This window comes from Oncorhynchus keta, chromosome 34 (genome assembly GCF_023373465.1).
Source record: "Oncorhynchus keta strain PuntledgeMale-10-30-2019 chromosome 34, Oket_V2, whole genome shotgun sequence".
Taxonomy (NCBI): Eukaryota; Metazoa; Chordata; class Actinopteri; order Salmoniformes; family Salmonidae; genus Oncorhynchus; species Oncorhynchus keta.
In genome coordinates, this window is record NC_068454.1 from 39,675,764 (window position 1) to 39,694,371 (window position 18,608).

Sequence of the window (18,608 nt, forward strand, 5' to 3'; positions counted from 1 at the left end):
GTGATAATCAGAGCATATTCTTCTTCTCCTTGATAAGGAATATAATAATATATGTTTAATCAGACGAGGCGTCAAACCCAGTGAGTGTTAAAAGAAGAGGAAATTGAATTTGCTTTATTTACCGGCGGAACCACAACGGAATAAATTAGCACCAATGATTCTTAGGGGGCATTGGAGGACAAGGAACAACTCTGTCTGTGACTGTCTTCATGAGAGATGTTACACTCAAACAGAATATTTCACACCGGGAAAATGGAGATGATAATGTTTAAGCATTAACAAAACAACACTCTAAGCGTTAACAAAACAACACTCTAAGCGTTAACAAAACAACACTCTAAGCGTTAACAAAACAACACTAAGCGTTAACAAAACAACACTCTAAGCATTAATAAAACCACACCCTAAGCATACTGCTAATGGCAAACAAAAATATATAGTTGTTTTTGCTTAAAGCTACAATACATCATTCCCCACTGATAATTGCCTTGTACGCCTTAGGAGGACTATGTTCTATCTCCCGCCATAATAGACAGAGCAGGGCACGTAGACAGACACAGAGCCAGGCATAATTTAACATAAAAAATGATTTTGCCCACTCTGTCATTAACGTGCCTTCTTGTTTATTAAATTAAAAAGGGCTCTGTAATTACTTAGAATGGCACAGCCTCCTTTTCCCCCACAGAGAGCAGCATCACAGATAGCAGATGGATAAAACTAATGGAAGAGAGTGCAACCTGCATCAATCTATCGGAGCCAGTGAGCATCTTGGTGAGATTTCCAATGAGCTGTTGTTCATCGGTGGCGAGCCCACACTCATCACCGTAAGTGAGTGTTTCCAGGAAACATCACAATGCTTATCATAACACACACTGGGAGCCATCAGTGGAATTAACAAGCACTCAGGGAGGACATTCGAGGTGAGGAGAGTAGATTACAATAATACTACTGTGCTAATACAAATCGCTGGTGGAAAAATGTAATAGGAAAAAATTCAGGGAGACACAATGACCAGTATGTTCAGGCAACATGCATGCGCTCGAGAACATACAGTGGGGTCCGAAATGATTGACACACAGCAATAATGACAGTATAAAAAGATTCTCAGAAATTAAGTCGCGAAAAGTTTAATATTTGGCCCAATATACCAAGCACGCAATGATTACATCAAGCTTGTGACTCTACAAACTCTACAAAGATTCATTTTTGCAGTTTGTTTCGTGCCTAATAGAAATGAATGGAAAATAATGTATTGTGCCATTTTGGAGTCACATTTATTATAAATAAGAATAGAATAGGCTTCTAAACACTTCTATATTAATGTGGATTCAACCATGATTACAGATAATCCTGAATGAATCGTGAATAATGAGAAATGAGAAAGTTACAGAGGATCAAAGATCATACTCCCAAGGCATGCTAACCTCTCATCATTACCAATAACAGGGGAGGTTAGCATGTAATACAATAACAATATACAGTTCTGAACATACAATATAGCTCAGTATTTGAATTATTTATTTTATACAGTCATTATTGCTCATCAATCATTTTAGACCAGTCTACATGTCCGTGCTGGGGGTAGGTCTAGTGCAGGGGTACTCAACTACTATTTGAGAAGGTCCAGTGACACAAATGTCCTAGGTGGCAAAGGACCGGATGGATATCATTCTTTATCAGCGCTGTGGTACAGCCGCAGTAACAAATATAGTCATCTACGACTTAGGAAACATGTTGTTATATAAAATGCACATTAAATACAGAAAATGAGACTAAGAATTTCAATGAATTACAACTTATTTTGAATGCAAACATGTGCAACATTGCAGAAGAGCAAAAGTGGTTGCATAATTGTCTATGCATAAAGTGCACTGTGAACTTGAATTATAATAAAATAAAGTACATGTTTTCTGGAGAAGAAAGGAGAGTTTAACAAAAATAATAATCTGAATGCACAGAATGTCTCTGTGGGCCATGCAATATTCATGTAGAAGTCACTCTGGGCTTGCATCAATGAGAGAAATTACACTGTCTCCTGCCAATGCTTTGAAGTTAGGCACTAATGGTGTGAGAACAACTCTTGAGACACTGGTGCCGTTGTTCATTGGTGAACCTGGAGCAGTATTTGTTTTTAATAAAGTTAATTGTGGAGATGATTCACAGCTGTATGTGGAGCCAAACATGGTCAGGATGTATAGTGCCAGTTTCTTGAGAACAGGGACATCAGCTGCAGGCACCATCTTTCCCCAGATAGTAACAGGGTCATAGTCACCAGTCTGCTCCTTCAAAGACACATTTTCTTGTAGCTCAATCAACTCCATTTGCAGTGAGGCAACATCTACCAATCTGAAGATTTGTTTGGCTTTTTCTGACAACTTTGTCACATTTGTGACCAAGAAGGGGTTCTGAATGAGCAGCAGCAGTTCTCTCCCAACAATGAAGTCATCAAAGCGAGCCTTGAAGTTATCCATCAGCTTCTGGATGAAATCAACATGGTTAGGGAACATCTTTGTCTCCCTGCATTTGCACCAGAAGATTGGGGAAGTGGACAAGTTCTCCCTGGAGATCATTCTTGAAAAGCCCCAATTTGTTCTGGAAAGCCCGGACTGCTGTGATCATATCACACACTGTGTTGTGCCATCCCTGCAGCTTAACATTCAGTTGATTAAGGTGTGATATAATGTCTGTCAAAAATGCAACTGTTCCCATCTTCGCCTTATCTTACAAAAACTAAAAAAACTGAGTTGCCTTGTCACTCTTTTGCTCTGATAACAAAGCTTTGATTTCCCGAAAGGCCCAAAAGCGTCTAAAACCATGCCTTTGCTGAGTCATCTGACATTGTTGTGCAGTCGTAGGTCAACAAAACTGGCATTGGCCTCTGTCAGAATGCCTTGATCAGTTTCATCATCGTTGTCATGACCTCAGAATACTATTTCCTCAGACTGGCACACAGGACAGATAGAAGGATGATGCAGTGATATGAAGTCAGGTCAGAGTGGTCCTCTTTCAAATTCATTTGATCTTTTCTCTGAGCTCATCTTTTGTTTACCTTTAAGCAAGGTGTCAGCAACTTCACACATGCATTATTTTACCATCTGAGCATCTGAAAATGGTGTTTTGTGTTTTCCCTAAACCCAAGCTATCCTCAGTGAACACTCCATTGCATGTTGTTGGGCTGTCTGGGAATTGACAAGGACTTTGGCAGATCTCTCAAATTGTGATTTTAGTTGGTTAATCTTGTTTGTTCTCACCTCCGCATTCAGGGGATACTTCTGATCGAAATGACTATGCCTGGTGTGATAATGGCACTTAATATTGCTACTTTTCAGGTGGGCGTTGCATCGACAGAGAGAGCGAGAAAGAGAGGTTGCTGAGTTAAAGAGGCCACTGCGCCTGGATTGATTTTTTAAAGCTTTTAAAACAAATCATGCTTTGACTTTTATGAAACAAAATGCGATGTTGTCCGGTCCGGATTGACTCTTCTCTGGGTCTGGACTCAGACCACGGTCCGCCAGTTGGTTTTGGCTGGTCTTGTGGTAGTGCTTACTGCTTGCAGACTACACATTGCCCCTGGAGGCATGGGTTCAACCCCCTGACAGCGCCATTTTGCATTCTATGTCCCTCTCCTCATCTCAATCACTTTTTTCAGCGTATCTATCAATACAAATACCCTGAATAAATAAATAAATAGCATAGCCTATGTCACAGCAGTGCTCCAGGTGAGGGTCTGGATGTCTAGGGTGGAGGTCTCACCTTGACGTTGGGGGTGTAGAGGTTCCTCAGAGAGGCCAGGGCTGCAGAGAGACCATCAGCGCTGCAGCTGATCCAGAGGGCCTGCAGCACGCTGGAAGAGACACCCGTCTTCTTACTCAGACCCTGAGGACAGAGACAGAGACACTAAAACCATGCACACACACCAGGTCAATAAACCAATGATACATACTGTAGATTCACTCCCAGAGCCTTCTCTCACACCCAGAGGGCTTATCCTCTGATGATACTGTCCATATGTACATGTATCTTGATTCATTAATAAACATACACACTCTAAAATTCACAAAAGGAATGTAATCCGAGTAAGGGTGGGATATACACTATAGGCTTCAGGGGCCATTTGCATCAATAGTCTCAGAGTAGGAGTGGTGATCTAGGATCAGGTCCCTCTCTGTCCATGTCATCTTATTCACTGTGATATAAAAGGCAAAACTGATCATAAATCAGCACTGCCACTGAGACGATTTGTGAATTCTGGCCCAGAACCAAGTAGCTAGTCTCAAGGCCGGACTACCTTGGGACCCTGGGGCATTATATTGTATATATATATTTTTTTAATGAAATCAGCTAACTTACTGCATTTCAACACATTTTGCAAAAGGTGCAGAGAGAAAAATGTGCAGTTTTATAATACTATTCTACACATTTTGCCAAAGAAAAAATGTTGCCGTTTTAAAGCAAATTTCCAGCAATTCTATACTCTTTGCCAGGAGGTAGATATTTGTTGTTGTTGCTGTTTAATAGCTCAAATATAGCTTTAAAGGGGCCCCGGGGGATGTGCCCTGCATGCCCGTTCAGTAATCTGGTCCTGGCTAGTCTCTTGTACCTTGAAGATGTGTGCTTTAAGGATATGGTGGCCCAGCTCCATGGTCTGCTGCCGGTTCAGTTTCCCCTCTTGTCGCGACAGCATGAAGGCCATGAGTGCGTGTCCACTCCTGTAGAGGAAAAACCAAGACATTTCCCATCAACAACTAAAAGTGTGCAAAGTGTTCGAAAAACAATGTCTAGGGCTTACAGGTGCCGTAGTTATGCCATGGTGGGATGTTCTTAAAATGTATTGATGTGAGTGACACATTGTTCATCATCCACTTTCATACTTGGCTGATTGGGGAGTGACGGCTGCTGTTTTTTCATTCCAACTAAAGCTAGTTTAACTTTCCCAGGCAGTCAGAGACAGAATTGAGATTTGCAATTTTCTTATCTTGAGAGATTGGAGAGTGTGTTGTAATCATGGTGCATTATTCTATCCATTACTTCACGTCAGCCTGTCTGTTGGCCGGTCTGATTAAACACTGTTAAACGCTAGTTGTCTAGACCCTGTCTAGGCCATGCCTGGCATGGCCAAGCCCGCGAGGAGAGGAGGACAAGCGGTGTAGACTAGAGAATGCAGCCCTTGTGTTAAATGTAACCACCTTCCTCTTCTCACTGAAGCTCTTCTCTCTGGTGTTAATTACCAGAGAACTTCATTAAAAGACCACGCATGACTGACGTTTCAGTTTGAACTTTTTCCGTTAAGGTGTGCTTTCTCTTTTGAATGGGGAAATAACAAGCATTTCTTCTAGCTCTGTGTGTCAGTCCTCATGCCAGGTCTTCACTTGCTTTTGTTTTGACAGATTGTGTTGAAGGGGTCTGAGAGGGGGTGTATAGAGGTCAGTGACTGCAGCTTGGAAGAGGTATGCAGAGGTGAGTCAGAACAGAGAGAAAGTAAGGGCAATCATTGTGCGTCCCAAATGGCACCTTACTCCCTATATAGTGCACTACTTTTGACCCCTATATAGGGAATAGGATGCCATTTGGGACTTGTCCCTAGTATGATTAGTGTGCACTATGGTAGTCACTAATGAGGGTATGAAGAATCCGAGTCTAATCACAGTCTAAAAAAATCACAGTCTAAAGACACATTAGCCCATTCCACAGGGCAGCAAAACCGCAGGAAACAATGACTTTTTTTTGCAGATTGAGATTCCTTGCCAAAATTAATCTAAGATGAAGTGGAACACACAGTAAATTCATTGATAATATTTAAGATGGGATGCATACACAATATGCAGTAACCACACAAGTTTGTACTTGTCCCCCTCCTGATTGGCATTAGCCCATGTCTTCGATCACCAATCTTTGCTACCAAATCATGTGTTTGTTTTCAAAGATTTCTCTTTAAATCTACAATAACACTTCATACTGTGTTGATGCTTTAGGGACCACATAAGTTCTTGTTAGTGATGCACCGATATGACATTTTTGCACGATACCAATATCCAATGTTTTCCTTGCCACAAAAAAAACCCTGATACCGATAACCGATTTGTATAATTTTAGCAGCTTTTTAAGCATTCTATTACAGTGAAACTATATAGCTAGGTGTCATCATCTAAAATAACCATAATTTATAAGGCAGTTCTTATTTGATTAATGGTGGGCGGAACCATCTATGTGAAGCTAGTCACAATAAGGATTAGCCACAATAGTGGACTTCCAAATAAAAGTATGTCATTGAAAGTGACGCAAATGAATAAAAATAATAGAATTATGCCATAATTGAATAGATCATACTAAACGAGGTTGGAATGTTATAAAATAAACAAAATACATTAATTTGTTACTTTGACAAAAATGTGTTGAAATATCACTTTAGAATTGCTTTGGGGGCATACTTATTTCAATAGGTAAACAACAAGTGGCTACCTAGCTAATACTTCCTAAATCATTGCTAAGAAGAGTGAAAATGACTGCAGATTCAACTGGTCACTGTTTACAGATTGGTTGTATTGGTGCTAGCTAGGTACCAAGCTAAAGTTAGCTAGCGACCCCAGAGGTTGCGGTCAAACAAATAATGCTTTATTACCAACGCGGTATTGTAAACACATCGTTCGTGGCTGGTGTTCGCTTGTTTGCAGACTTTTGTACAGCTTTGACAGTGCTACTGATAGTAGTGGTGGCGCTTGGCTTGCACGTGCAAATTCAGAACAAATAACATTCTATAATAGAACGGTTGTATTTGACGTGTCAATTAAAATCTTATTTAATGCGTCAAATAGTGTTATTGTCAAATAGTGTTATTTGACGTGTATCTTTTTGGACACGCAAAGACCCAAACGGCGTTCCATTGTATGTCCTGAAGCTAATAGCAGTGACGCTATTACTGTGTAACTCTGGTAGGGTAACATCTGAACAATAGCGCACTTGGTAATGTTAGTGTGTACCGGTGCTCAACCAGTCGCGAAAGCCAACATCACCCACGACAGAGAACGGTTGATTGTCAAGGGCAATGAATTCCATTATCTTGGCGTTAATGGATTTCGCCTTTGAGTTGTCTCGCTAAAATGTTCTTACTCTTCAAATGACTTGTTGACTGCTCGATCCACACAGCAGACATTGTGGGCTAGGTTAGGAATGCTGTGTTGCAGGTGTAGCGCAAAATATTACGTGGCGTCATTACGTTATATAGGTATGTACATCAGCTTTGACATCAGTTTTTCACATCGGCGTTGAACTAGACATTGGGTCGATACTGATGTTGGCATTTTTAGCTAATATCTTCCGATTCCGATATGTTCACCGATATATCGTGATTCCCTAGTTCTTGTTCTTATAAATGATAGCAACAAGATAGGAAGGAGTACACTCTTGACAGTAGTAATGCTAACTACTGTATAGTATACATTTTCTACTAAGCCTACAGTTTGCCAACTCAAGAGTATTTTTCTGAGAGAAAACCATGTCTAAGAGCAAATTCAGTTCCAACCCAAATGCGTGTTGAATTTCAAATGTCGACATCAGTTGCCAGTAGTGTCTGAACTCCATACAGATCGTTCTTCTATTACACTGAATAGTGTTTATGGAAACATCCTTGCCAGTAAACAACCTCCGTCATCTGACTTGAGCTAAATCAATTTCCCTACACGCAGAGCACTGAAGGAGCCCTACATTTCATCAGTCGACCCCATGTAAGATAATGTGTCAGAGACGGGACCCAGGATGTATGCTGTGTTTCTGCCAAACAACATCAGCAGTGTCCCAAATGGCACCCTATTCCCTATTTATTCCACCATTTTTGACAAGGACCCATAGAGCTCTGGTCGAAAGTAGTGCACTATATAGGGAATAGAGTGCCATTTGGGATGCAGACATCCAAAACGTTACTTCTCCTGGCTGCCCATCCATCCCCTCACACAGCAAAGCACATCTTAGCAGCAATAGGAAGAAATATGACTTGTCAGCTTCTGTTTCAGAGTTGAGCTATAAATTCCATAATTTGTTCGCAGCGAAGCACCATCTTCTGCCTCCTCGCAGATTACATAAGTATCCTGTCCTATGTGTATCGATCAATGGCGGTATACAAACTAGGGAGCAATAACATGTCTGTGATTGAGTGAAAAGGAGTGGATTGATATAACTTAAAAGGGAACGCGGCGACGCTGTCTTGAATGTTAGATTTCTTCTTCAAGTGAAGAAACAGACATCAGAGGTCTCCCAGGCAGAGATGAGTCACGCACAACTTCTTATTGATGTTAATTTCCCCCCTCTTTACTGCACAAACAACCATTCAACACTGTCTTGTGCCTGTTTGCTCCTTAAACAAAATGGTCTCCCTCTGTATTTACATTTTTAAAAGCGTCTGAAGATCAGAATATGTAGCTCTAAACAAGGCTCTGTAATTATTTCTCCTCTTTCTGAGTGCTAGAAGAAATGCCAAAGTGAGCCATCTCTCCTAGGCAACCACACATTTCACTCATGGTAGAGAGGCTCATGCAGCGCGACACATCTCCTTCGCATAAAGTTGATCAGGCTGATGATTGTGGCCTTAGGAATGTTGTCCCAGTCCTCTTCAATGGCTGTGCAAAGTTTTTGGATATTGGCATGAACTGGAACATGCTGTCGCACATGTCGATCCAGAGCATCCCAAACATGCTCAATGGGTGACATTTCTGGTGAGTATGCAGGCCATGGAAGAACTGGGAAATTTTCAGCTTCCAGGAATAATGTACAGATCCCTTGCGACATGGGGTCATGCATTATCATGCTGAATCATGAGATGATGGCGGCGCATGAATGGTACGACAACGGGCCTCAGGATCTCATCACGGTATCTCTTCGAATTTAAATTGCCATTGATAAAAATGCAATTGTGTTTGCTGTCCATAGATTATGCCTGCCCATACCATAACCCCACTGTCAGTATGGGGCACTCTGTTCACAACTTTGACATCAGCAAACCGCTCGCCCACATAACACTTCTCCAACGTGCCAGTGGTCATCAAAGTTGAGCATTTACCCACTGAAGTCGGTTACGACGCCAAACTGCAGTCAGGTCAATGCCCTGGTGAGGACGACAAGCACGCAGATGAGCTTCCCTGAGACAGTTTCTGACAGTTTGTGCAGAAATTCTTCAGTTGTACAAACCCAGTTTCATCAGCTGTCCGGGTGGCTGGTCTCAGACAATCCCGCAGGTGAAGAAGCCGGATGTGGAGGTCCTGGGCTGGCGTGGTTACACGTTGTCTGCGGTTGTGAAGCCGGTTGGACATACTGCCAAATTCTGTGAAACGACGTTGGAGGCAGCTTAGGGTAGAGAAATTAACATTATCTGGCAACAGCTCTGGTGGACATTCCTGTAGTCAGCATGACAATTGTACGCTCCCACAAAACTCGAGACAACTGTGGCATTATGTTGTGTGACAAAACTGCACATTATAGAATGGCCTTTTATTGTCCCCGGCACAAGGTACACCTGTGTAATAATCAGCTTCTTGATATGCCACACCTGTCATGGATTATCTTGGCAAAGGAGAAATGTGTGCATTTGAGAGAAATACGCCTTTTGTGCCTATGGAAATGTCATGGGATCTTTTATTTCAGCTCATAAAACATGGGACCAACACTTTACATGTTGCGTTTCAAATAAAAGTAAAGAAAATTTAAAAAAACATTCAATGGAGACTTCCTTGCAGAGATCGGGAGAGAGCTGGTGTGCTGCACTCTGCTTGTTTCAGCAGAATGTGGGGGAGGGGCGGGAGAGGAGCAGGGAACAGTGTGTGTGACAGTCTATGTGTGTGGCAGGAGGGAGAGAAAGTAGGCAAACCAACTCGCGCTAGTTAGACAAACGTGTTGCTGCCATAGGTTATCTATCATACATGGTAGTGCCTATCTTGACTGCATCAAATCTTTGCAAAGAAGCTAGCTAGCAACAGTAGCGAGCAAATTTAGCCAGCTAGCTACGGTAGTAAGGTTAATTGAGGCTATTTTGCGGTGCTCCCTAACTCACTGATTGGTCTTGAGTTCGTCTAACTCTCTAATTGGGCTTGAGTTCACCAGGGTGGATTTGAGTTAGCCTAGCTCACCTGGGGTCACAGAGGAAGTTGGTGCTCTCTCCATCTGCCCTCCACACCAACCACTCTCTGAAGGATGGGTGGCAGAACATGCGCGTCTTGTCCCGCCGCTTGATGAGGAAACAGGACAACGTCTCCATGTGCTGCTGGAAGTCGTCCCAGGGCAGCTCGCTGCGCACGGTACCCGCGTTGATGGCCTGGAACAGCTGCTCGTCCATCATCGGGTGGAGAGACGCCAGCGCTACATTCAGGATGGGCAGCGAGCGCTCGAACGCAGACTGAGTCATGAACTTCATGTTGCACTGCAGCAGGTAGAGCTCGGCCAGCGACACGGGCACTACCTTGTAACTAGCGCTCTTGATCACCAGGTGGCCCCTCTCAAACAGGTCCAGGGTCAGTTTGAGGTACAGATAGGAGCCCTGGCTGCGGGCGATCAGGTGGCTGCTCACCTTGCCCACAATGATGGGGTCGGCCTTGCCATTGAGGGAGATGTTGTTCATGATGTCTTTGCTGCCGTTGATTCGGTACTGGATGTAGGCATTGAGGTCCGTGTTGATTTCCTTGTTCTCTGGGAAATCGTCCAGGGAGATCTTGGAGAAGGGGAGGAGGCTGGTGACTTCCTATGGAAGACACAAGGATATTGTCATTAGATTTGCCCCCGCACTTTAATATTGTTACATTATATCGTTATTATATTATAAATATATGTTCTCCAGTACCATCACCCACACAAAAAAGATGTCTATGTAAATGAGAGTGGATAAAACAATAAATCAACTATATAATTTACAATTAAGTGTATGCCCAGAATTCCAAATTCCTATTCCAAAACTGTTTCCACACCACAGAAACCACCGCAAAATGAAGAGCTTAATGGGCAATCTTCCACTCTCCATGAAGGCTATATCATGTGTGGTTCCTCCAGCTTTTCTTATCAGCCCAAGGTCAGTAAGCACAGGGGGCTAGCTGGAACTGACACTGAGCACTAAGCTATCGGCCTGCCGCAGTCACTCGCCGATGTGTTTGCAAACAAAGGCTTTGGGAGCTGGGAGGTGATAGAGCTGGAGAGAGCAGGAGATGGGGCCATTGGGGAGACTTTTAGTTGGCACGCTGTGGACACAACCCACACTTCAATCTCACTCCTCAGGGTGGGAGAAATCAATCCACCTTAATCCTGCTGCAATCCCCCTGCCTTTCTGGAGAGGATAGAGAAGTAATGCAGCCCAGAGATAACACCTTCTTCTCAGAAAGAGAGTGAGAGGGGGAGAAGAGATAGAGATAGAGGGAGAGGCAGACACAGCGAAAGTGAGCAAGAGAGCGAGAGAGAGAAAAGAGAAAAAAATATACGGAATAATACACAGACTGGCCATGGTTTCTGCACAACACCTCACCTAAGAACATCTCACACTTATTAGTCTGTAGTGTTAGCCATTGTGAGCGACCTTCCCCCGAGATCTTGTTTACACTTTGGATGTGTGAGCATGAGGTAACACTCACACATTCATCTGGCTCTAGTCTCCACTTATCCTACCTACTTCATGAGAGAACTTATCAAAGAGCCTCCCTAGGTTTGCAAAATTTCAGTAACTTCCCAGGTTTCTAAAAAAATATACAGGTTTCTTTTTTGGAATGATGGATCAACATATTTTAACATGACATGTAGCCTAATCCCAACCCAACCCAGAAAGATCCATGAACATGAACATGAGAAATCCTGTCTCTGGTCCAGGGATCCTAACACTCAATTTAGAACATACTTGATACCACGTCAAAAAAAATATGATTAGTATGATTTCCCCCAGTTGTTTTTTTTCTTCAGGGTTTCGCTCTAGAAATATTTTTTTAATTAAACGACTAATGCTTAAACCACATCAGGGGACCCTTGTTGAGGTCTGAGAAAAAATAGAGAAATTTTGTTTTTTTTGTGTACACCAGCCAGACAGTTGTGTTTGGCTAGAGGTGCTCTTGTAGTGCACTTGTGATGGAGTTTTCAAAACAAATGGCCACTGGATTGATACAAATAATCATGATTCTGCCAGGTAGGCATAGGCTACTTTGTAGTTAGCTTCAATTGCCTTTCCATCTCCCCGAAAACGGTTAGGCTATCATTAGCATCGCTACCGGTTACACAAAGTGGTAGACATATTGGTACTACGTGCACCGCACACAGCAGGGCTTGACAATCATGTAGACTTGCCATCAAATGAAAGCTACTGGCCCGAATGAAAAAAATACGGTCCCAGGTCAAGATCTGCCAGGAAAGTGAATGATGCGTGCATCATTTTAATAGCAGGGGATTTTATCTTTCATTTGCGGTTTGAGCAAGTAGCCTATACAGGGTTCATATAGGCATTGGCTAGTCAAATTCAATTACTTTTTCAAGCACTTAATTGTGTTTTCAAGGACCTACATTTTATACTTAATTGTTGTAACACCCTATAGAAAAAAACTCCCCCCAAAATGTATGCAAAAAGGCTTACCCAATGGCATTTGCATCGACGTTTACATTTTTTGACATTCTAAAATATGTCATAAAAATGTGGGCATTGCCTGGCTTAATTGACAGCATGCTCCCGACACAAACACACTAATGAAGTCTGTCCACGTTGTAGCTTGTCAGTCTCGCCTTTTGAGTTTTTATATGTTTTAAAATGAGAAAGCAACCTAAATCCGGGTTCCCTTTGTAATGGAAAACCAAGTTGAAGAAAACAATCGATGTTGTCTTGCTCATAATGACTACACATTGTTTTACTGCAATGAGCACAACAGACTACTAGCACAACACCCTTCCATTGAAAGAGCGGGAAACAAACAAAACCAGCTACCATAATTACAGAATAATTCTATTGGAGCAGTAGAACGTCTAAATCGGCAAACCATAACTTTAAGGACTTTTCAAGGAACAAATAGCCTAAGGAAATGTCTGATTGTCACGATCGTCGTGAGCATACTCGGACCAAAGCGCAGTGCAATATGGGTTCCACATGTTTATTCAATGAAATGCACAAAAACAATAAAGAACAACCGAAATTTGACGTTCTGGAGTGATCACAGGCAATAACACAAAAACTAGATCCCACAAAAACACAGTGGGGAAATGGCTGCCTTAATATGATCCCCAATCAGAGACAACGATAAACAGCTGCCTCTGATTGGGAAACATACCAGGCCAACATAGAAACAAAACAACCTAGATAGGAACACCCCCCCATGTCACACCCCGACCTAACCAAAATAGAGAATAAAAAGGCTCTCTATAGTCAGGGCGTGACACTGATGTTCAAGGTAGGCATTTCGATGATGACTGAATTGCGCATTGCAAATATTCAACCATAATAACTGATAACTGAATAACTGATTTGCATACCCATTCTTGCCTTAGCATTTACTGGTAGATATCATAACTTGGAGCATCTTTCCTACTGCTTTTCCTACCCCTACTACCACTGTTGGTCTTCGGTGAGTTGCTCTATGCAACAACCAGCTGTTTGAGACCTGCTTGCTCTCTCTGCCCAACAGGGTATCTATAGGCTATATGTTTGCAGTGCGCATGTGATAAATAATCAACATATCAAAATTATATAGCCTAGATTAAAAATAGTGCCGACAGAGATGGTCGCCTTGCTTCAGGTCCTGAGGAAACTACGCAGTTATTTGTTTTTTTTTGGTCATATTTCTTATATTGTTAGCCCAGAAAATCTCAAGTCGGATATAAAAGCGATGTCAACAACATTACGACCAGGAATACGTCTTTCCGGAAGCGGATCCTTTGTTTGGAACGCCACCCTGGACATGGGATCTTATCCCAGAGGCCGACCCAAAACAATGCGGTCACCGCAGGAGAGGCAGACGGAGCGGCCTACAGGTCAGACTCAGAAGGCGAGCACACCATCTACCGCTCCCGAGCATATAACTCGCCAATGTCCAATCTCTAGATAACAAGGTGGACGAAATTTGGGCACAAGTTGCCTTCCAAAGAGACATCAGAGATTGTAACATTCTCTGTTCCATGGAAACATGGCTCACACGGGATATGTTGTCAGAGTCGGTACAGCCACCCGGTTTCTTCAAGCATCACGCCGACAGAAACAAACCTAACTCTGGTAAGAAGGGCGGGGTGTATGCATTATGATTAACGACTCATGGTGTAATCACAACAACATACAGGAACTCAAGTGCTTTTGTTCACCTGACCTAGAATTCCTTACAATCAAATTCCGACCGCATTATCTTCCAAGATAATTCTCTTTGATTATAGTCACAGTCATGTATATCCACCCCTCCCCCCAAGCAGATACCTTGTCGGCTCTGAAAGAACTTCACTGGACTCTATGTAAACTGGAAACCATACACCCTGAAACATTTAAATGTGTTAACCCTCGCAAGGCTGCCAGCCCCGGGCTTCCCTAGCCGCGTCCTCAGGGCATGCGCAGACCAGCTGGCTGGTGTGTTTATGGACATATTAAATCAATCCCTATCCCAGTCTGTTGTCCCCACAAGCAAAGGTAACTGAACTAAATGACTATTGCCCCGTCGTGCTTTGAGAGACTAGTCAAGGATCATATCACCTCCACCCTACCTGATACCCTAGACCCACTCCAATTTGCTTACCTCTCCAATAGGTCCACTGACCGCACAATCGCCATCACACTGCCCTATCCCATCGGGACAAGAGGAATACCTATATATGAATGCTGTTCATTGACTACAGCTCAGCATTTAACACCATAGGACCCTGCAAACTCGTCATTAAGCTCGAGATCCTGTGTCTCGAACCCGCCCTGTGCAACTGGGTCCTGAACTTTCTGATGGGACGTCCCCAGGTGGTGAAGGTAGGAAACAACATCTCCATCCCGCTGATCCTCAACACCGGGGTCCCACAAGGGTGTGTTCTCAGCCCTCTCCTGTACTCCCTGTTCACCCATGACTGCGTGGCCATGCATGCTTCCAACTCAAGCATCAAGTTTGCAGACAACATTACAGTGGTAGGCTTGATTAACAACAACGATGAGACAGCCTACAGGGAGGTGAGGGCCCTCAGAATCTGGTGTCAGGAAAACAACCTCTCACTCAACGTAAACAAAACAAAAGAGATGATCGTGGAATTCAGGAAACAGCAGAGGGAGCACCCCCCCCCCCTCCCATCCACATCGATGGGCCATAGGTGGAGAAGGTGGAAAGTTTTAAGTTCCTCGGCATACACATCACGGACAAACTGAAATGGTCCACCCACACAGACAGTGGTGTGAAGAATGCACAGCAGCGCCTCTTCAACCTCAGGAAGCTGAAGAAATTTGGCTTGTCACCTAAAACACAAACTTTTACAGATGCACAATCGAGAGCATCCTGTTGGGCTGTATCACCGCCTGGTACGGCAACTGCACAGCCCTCAACCGCAAGGCTTTCCAGACAGTAGTGCGGTCTGCACAACGCATCACCGGAGGAAAACTACCTGCCCTCCACATCCATATATTTATATGTACATAATCTTATTCACCCTTTACATTTGTGTGTATAAGGTAGTTGTTGTGAATTTGTTACAATTACTTGTAAGATATTACTGCACTGTCGGAACTAGAAGCACAAGCATTTAGCTACACTCACATTAACATTTGCATGTGACCAATACAATTTGATTTGATATTCCTGTGCCATTGATGCCTCTTCCCGAAAGTTTGTTTATTTGTGGTCAACTGCACATTACTCTTTGAATAAATACTGCAGAAAAAGCAAAAACACATTGTGATCCAAAAACTAATGTGACCAGGTACACTTTTTTCACTGGCACCCTTGCAACCGATTAAAAATGTGTTGCACTGCCAAGTCAAACGGTTGCAAATGCGACTGTTTTGATCGCAGTATCGAACCCTGCACATCACGGAATCACCATGCAAGGATCAACCAAAACGGAGGAGGAAATAAAAAAATAAAAACATAACAGAATACAAAATCAGGATAATTCCAATTACCCCTTCAATTCTCCAGTGGCAAGAAAAACAAAACAGCATAGATCTAACAAATGAGTGCAACCTCTGCATACTGATGGATGGTTGTGCCTGTGGCCAGAGTGGCTGAGAGAGCAATAATGACTAGAGCTGGTACAGATATGGTTGTCAGTCAGCTGCCACATTATCCCAAGGCCCAGGATTAATCTCAATTGCACTCCTTGCATCCTCTCCCCTCTCCTCCTTCTGCAAACCTATTGGAGGGAAAGGTCCCTCCCATCTGACCTTCTCCTCCAATAGGTTTTGAGAAGGAGGCGAGGAGAGGACGCGAGGAGTATGAAATTGAGATTCTCTGATAGTCTACAGGCTACAGCCTAGCTCTGTCCATTAGACATCAGACTCTGCAAAGAAGTGACACCAGGATCTGCATCTCAAATGGCGCCCTAGTCCCTATGTAGTCAGAGGTCTGGTCAAAAGTAGTGCACTACATAGGGAACAGGGAATTTGGAACACCCCAGCTCAGCTCATCTCCTCCATTGGTAGACTCAGTGTCAATTTCAGTCAGTGGCTGTCTGCATGTTCCGTTGTCATGCTGTCTTGTTTAACGGGTAACTGTTATTTCTCTCACTCTCTCCACTACTGTTCTCGATGCTCTCGACAGAAATGACACTTTGTAGAGGATAGTGTATGACAACAAGAAACGCTTCGTAAAGCAGTTAATATTTTACACTTGTCAGGATCTGCCGGTGCTTGTTTCATTCAGTGAGAGAGGTATCAAATACTGATACCCAGACTTGCCCTTGGAGGTTGTAAAAGTATCTTAAAAGGGGGCACTATTGTTATGTTTGGAAAAATAACTTTCCCAAAGTAAACGGCCTATTTCTCAGGACCAGATACTAGAATATGCATATAATTGACATATTAGGATAGGAAACACTCTAAAGTTTCCAAAACTGTCAAAAGATTGTCTGTGAGTATAACAGAACTGATTTTGCAGGTGAAACCCTGAGAAAAATCAAACCAGGAAGTGGCTTCTATTTTGAAAACTCCATGTTCCATAGCCTCCCTTTGATCCATTTAAAGGGATATCAACCAGATTCCTTTTCCTATCGCTTTCTCAAGGTGTCAACAGTCTTCAGACATAGTTTCAACCTGAGGATTGATTATAAAAAACGTTTGACATGTTTCTGTGGACATAGATTTAGATGCACTATTGTAAAGTGGCTGTTCCACTGGATGTCATAAGGTGAATGCACCAATTTGTAAGTCGCTCTGGATAAGAGCGTCTGCTAAATGACTTAAATGTAAATGTAATTACGGATATTATTTGGAATTTTCGTCTGTGTTGTCGTGACTGCTCTTTCCTGTGGATTTCTGAACATAGCGCTCCAAACAAACGGAGGTATTTTGGATATAAAAATAATATTTTATGGAACAAAATAACATTGTTGTATAACTGGGAGTCTCGTGAGTGAAAACATCCGAAGATCAAAGGTAAACTATTAATTTGATTGCTTTTCTGATTTTCGTGACCAAGCTACCTGATGCTAAGTGTACTTAATGTTTTGTCATGCAATCGATAAACTTACACAAACGCTTGGATTGCTTTCGCTGTAAAGCATCATTTCAAAATCTGAGACGACAGGTGGATTAACAAAATGCTAAACTTAGTTTTGCAATATTACACTTGTGAGTTCATGAATATATATATTTTTAGTAATATTATGTGAATGTGGCGCTATGCTATTCAGCGGTTGTTGATGACAATTATCCCGCTAAAGGGATGGGTAGTGTCAAGAAGTTAATTCACTTGAAATGGGCTAGTTAGCTGTTTTGAAATGGCCCTTGAATACAGCCAAACAGATTACAAAATATCCCTGTCATTAAGTCATACTGTACATTACTTGGACCACCATCTTATGTTGCAACATTTTGGTAACTTTTCTGTAATCACACACCGTACAGTAGGAGTGTACATGTAGACTCACCAGTAGGTTGACTCGGACAGTAACAACAAGTTTGAGCCAGGAGGGGAACTTGGAGATTATCTTGGTGATGAAGGAGGCAATGGTGTCTCCGTAGTCAGGCTTGTGGAACTCTGCCTCGTTTAGCCCGTCTATCAGTATGATATTGTCTTCTTCTGGAATCTTCCTCTCTAAACACACACACACACACACACACACACACACACACACACACACACACACACACACACACACACACACACACACACACACACACACACACACACACACACACACACACACACACACACACACACACACACACACACACACACCAGTAGAGAAGACGGTGGAAAGAAACAAACCGACAATTCATAAACTTTTCAGGCCAAGTCGACTGCAGACATGCCATTTTGCCGAGAAGTAGAACATTTTCTTTTGAGTTTGATCTCATAAAATTTGGTGTCAGTAAAAATAAGAACTGAACATACAGGAGAGAAAGAGAGTAAGATAGTTGGACACCACACTTTAAAGAACTACAAACAACTTTGTATTTAGATAACATCTCTCTGCATTGCAGTTCCTGGTGCATTAACACA

The 18,608-nt window shown here is 42.6% G+C and overlaps 1 protein-coding gene across 8 annotated transcripts in view; it reads right to left on the reverse strand.

The window, feature by feature from the left end:
* LOC118367119 (protein TANC1-like) overlaps positions 1–18,608 on the reverse strand; it is a 266,705-nt gene that overhangs the window by 40,114 nt on the left and 207,983 nt on the right. For all 8 annotated transcript variants that reach the window (XM_052493856.1, XM_035750185.2, XM_035750184.2 and 5 more), the window contains 4 exons: positions 18,034–18,200; positions 10,113–10,720; positions 4,601–4,709; positions 3,754–3,876 (listed from right to left, as the gene is read on the reverse strand). In XM_052493856.1, the coding sequence (XP_052349816.1) occupies positions 3,754–3,876; positions 4,601–4,709; positions 10,113–10,720; positions 18,034–18,200 (1,007 nt within the window). The remainder of the gene's footprint in view (positions 1–3,753; positions 3,877–4,600; positions 4,710–10,112; positions 10,721–18,033; positions 18,201–18,608) is intronic.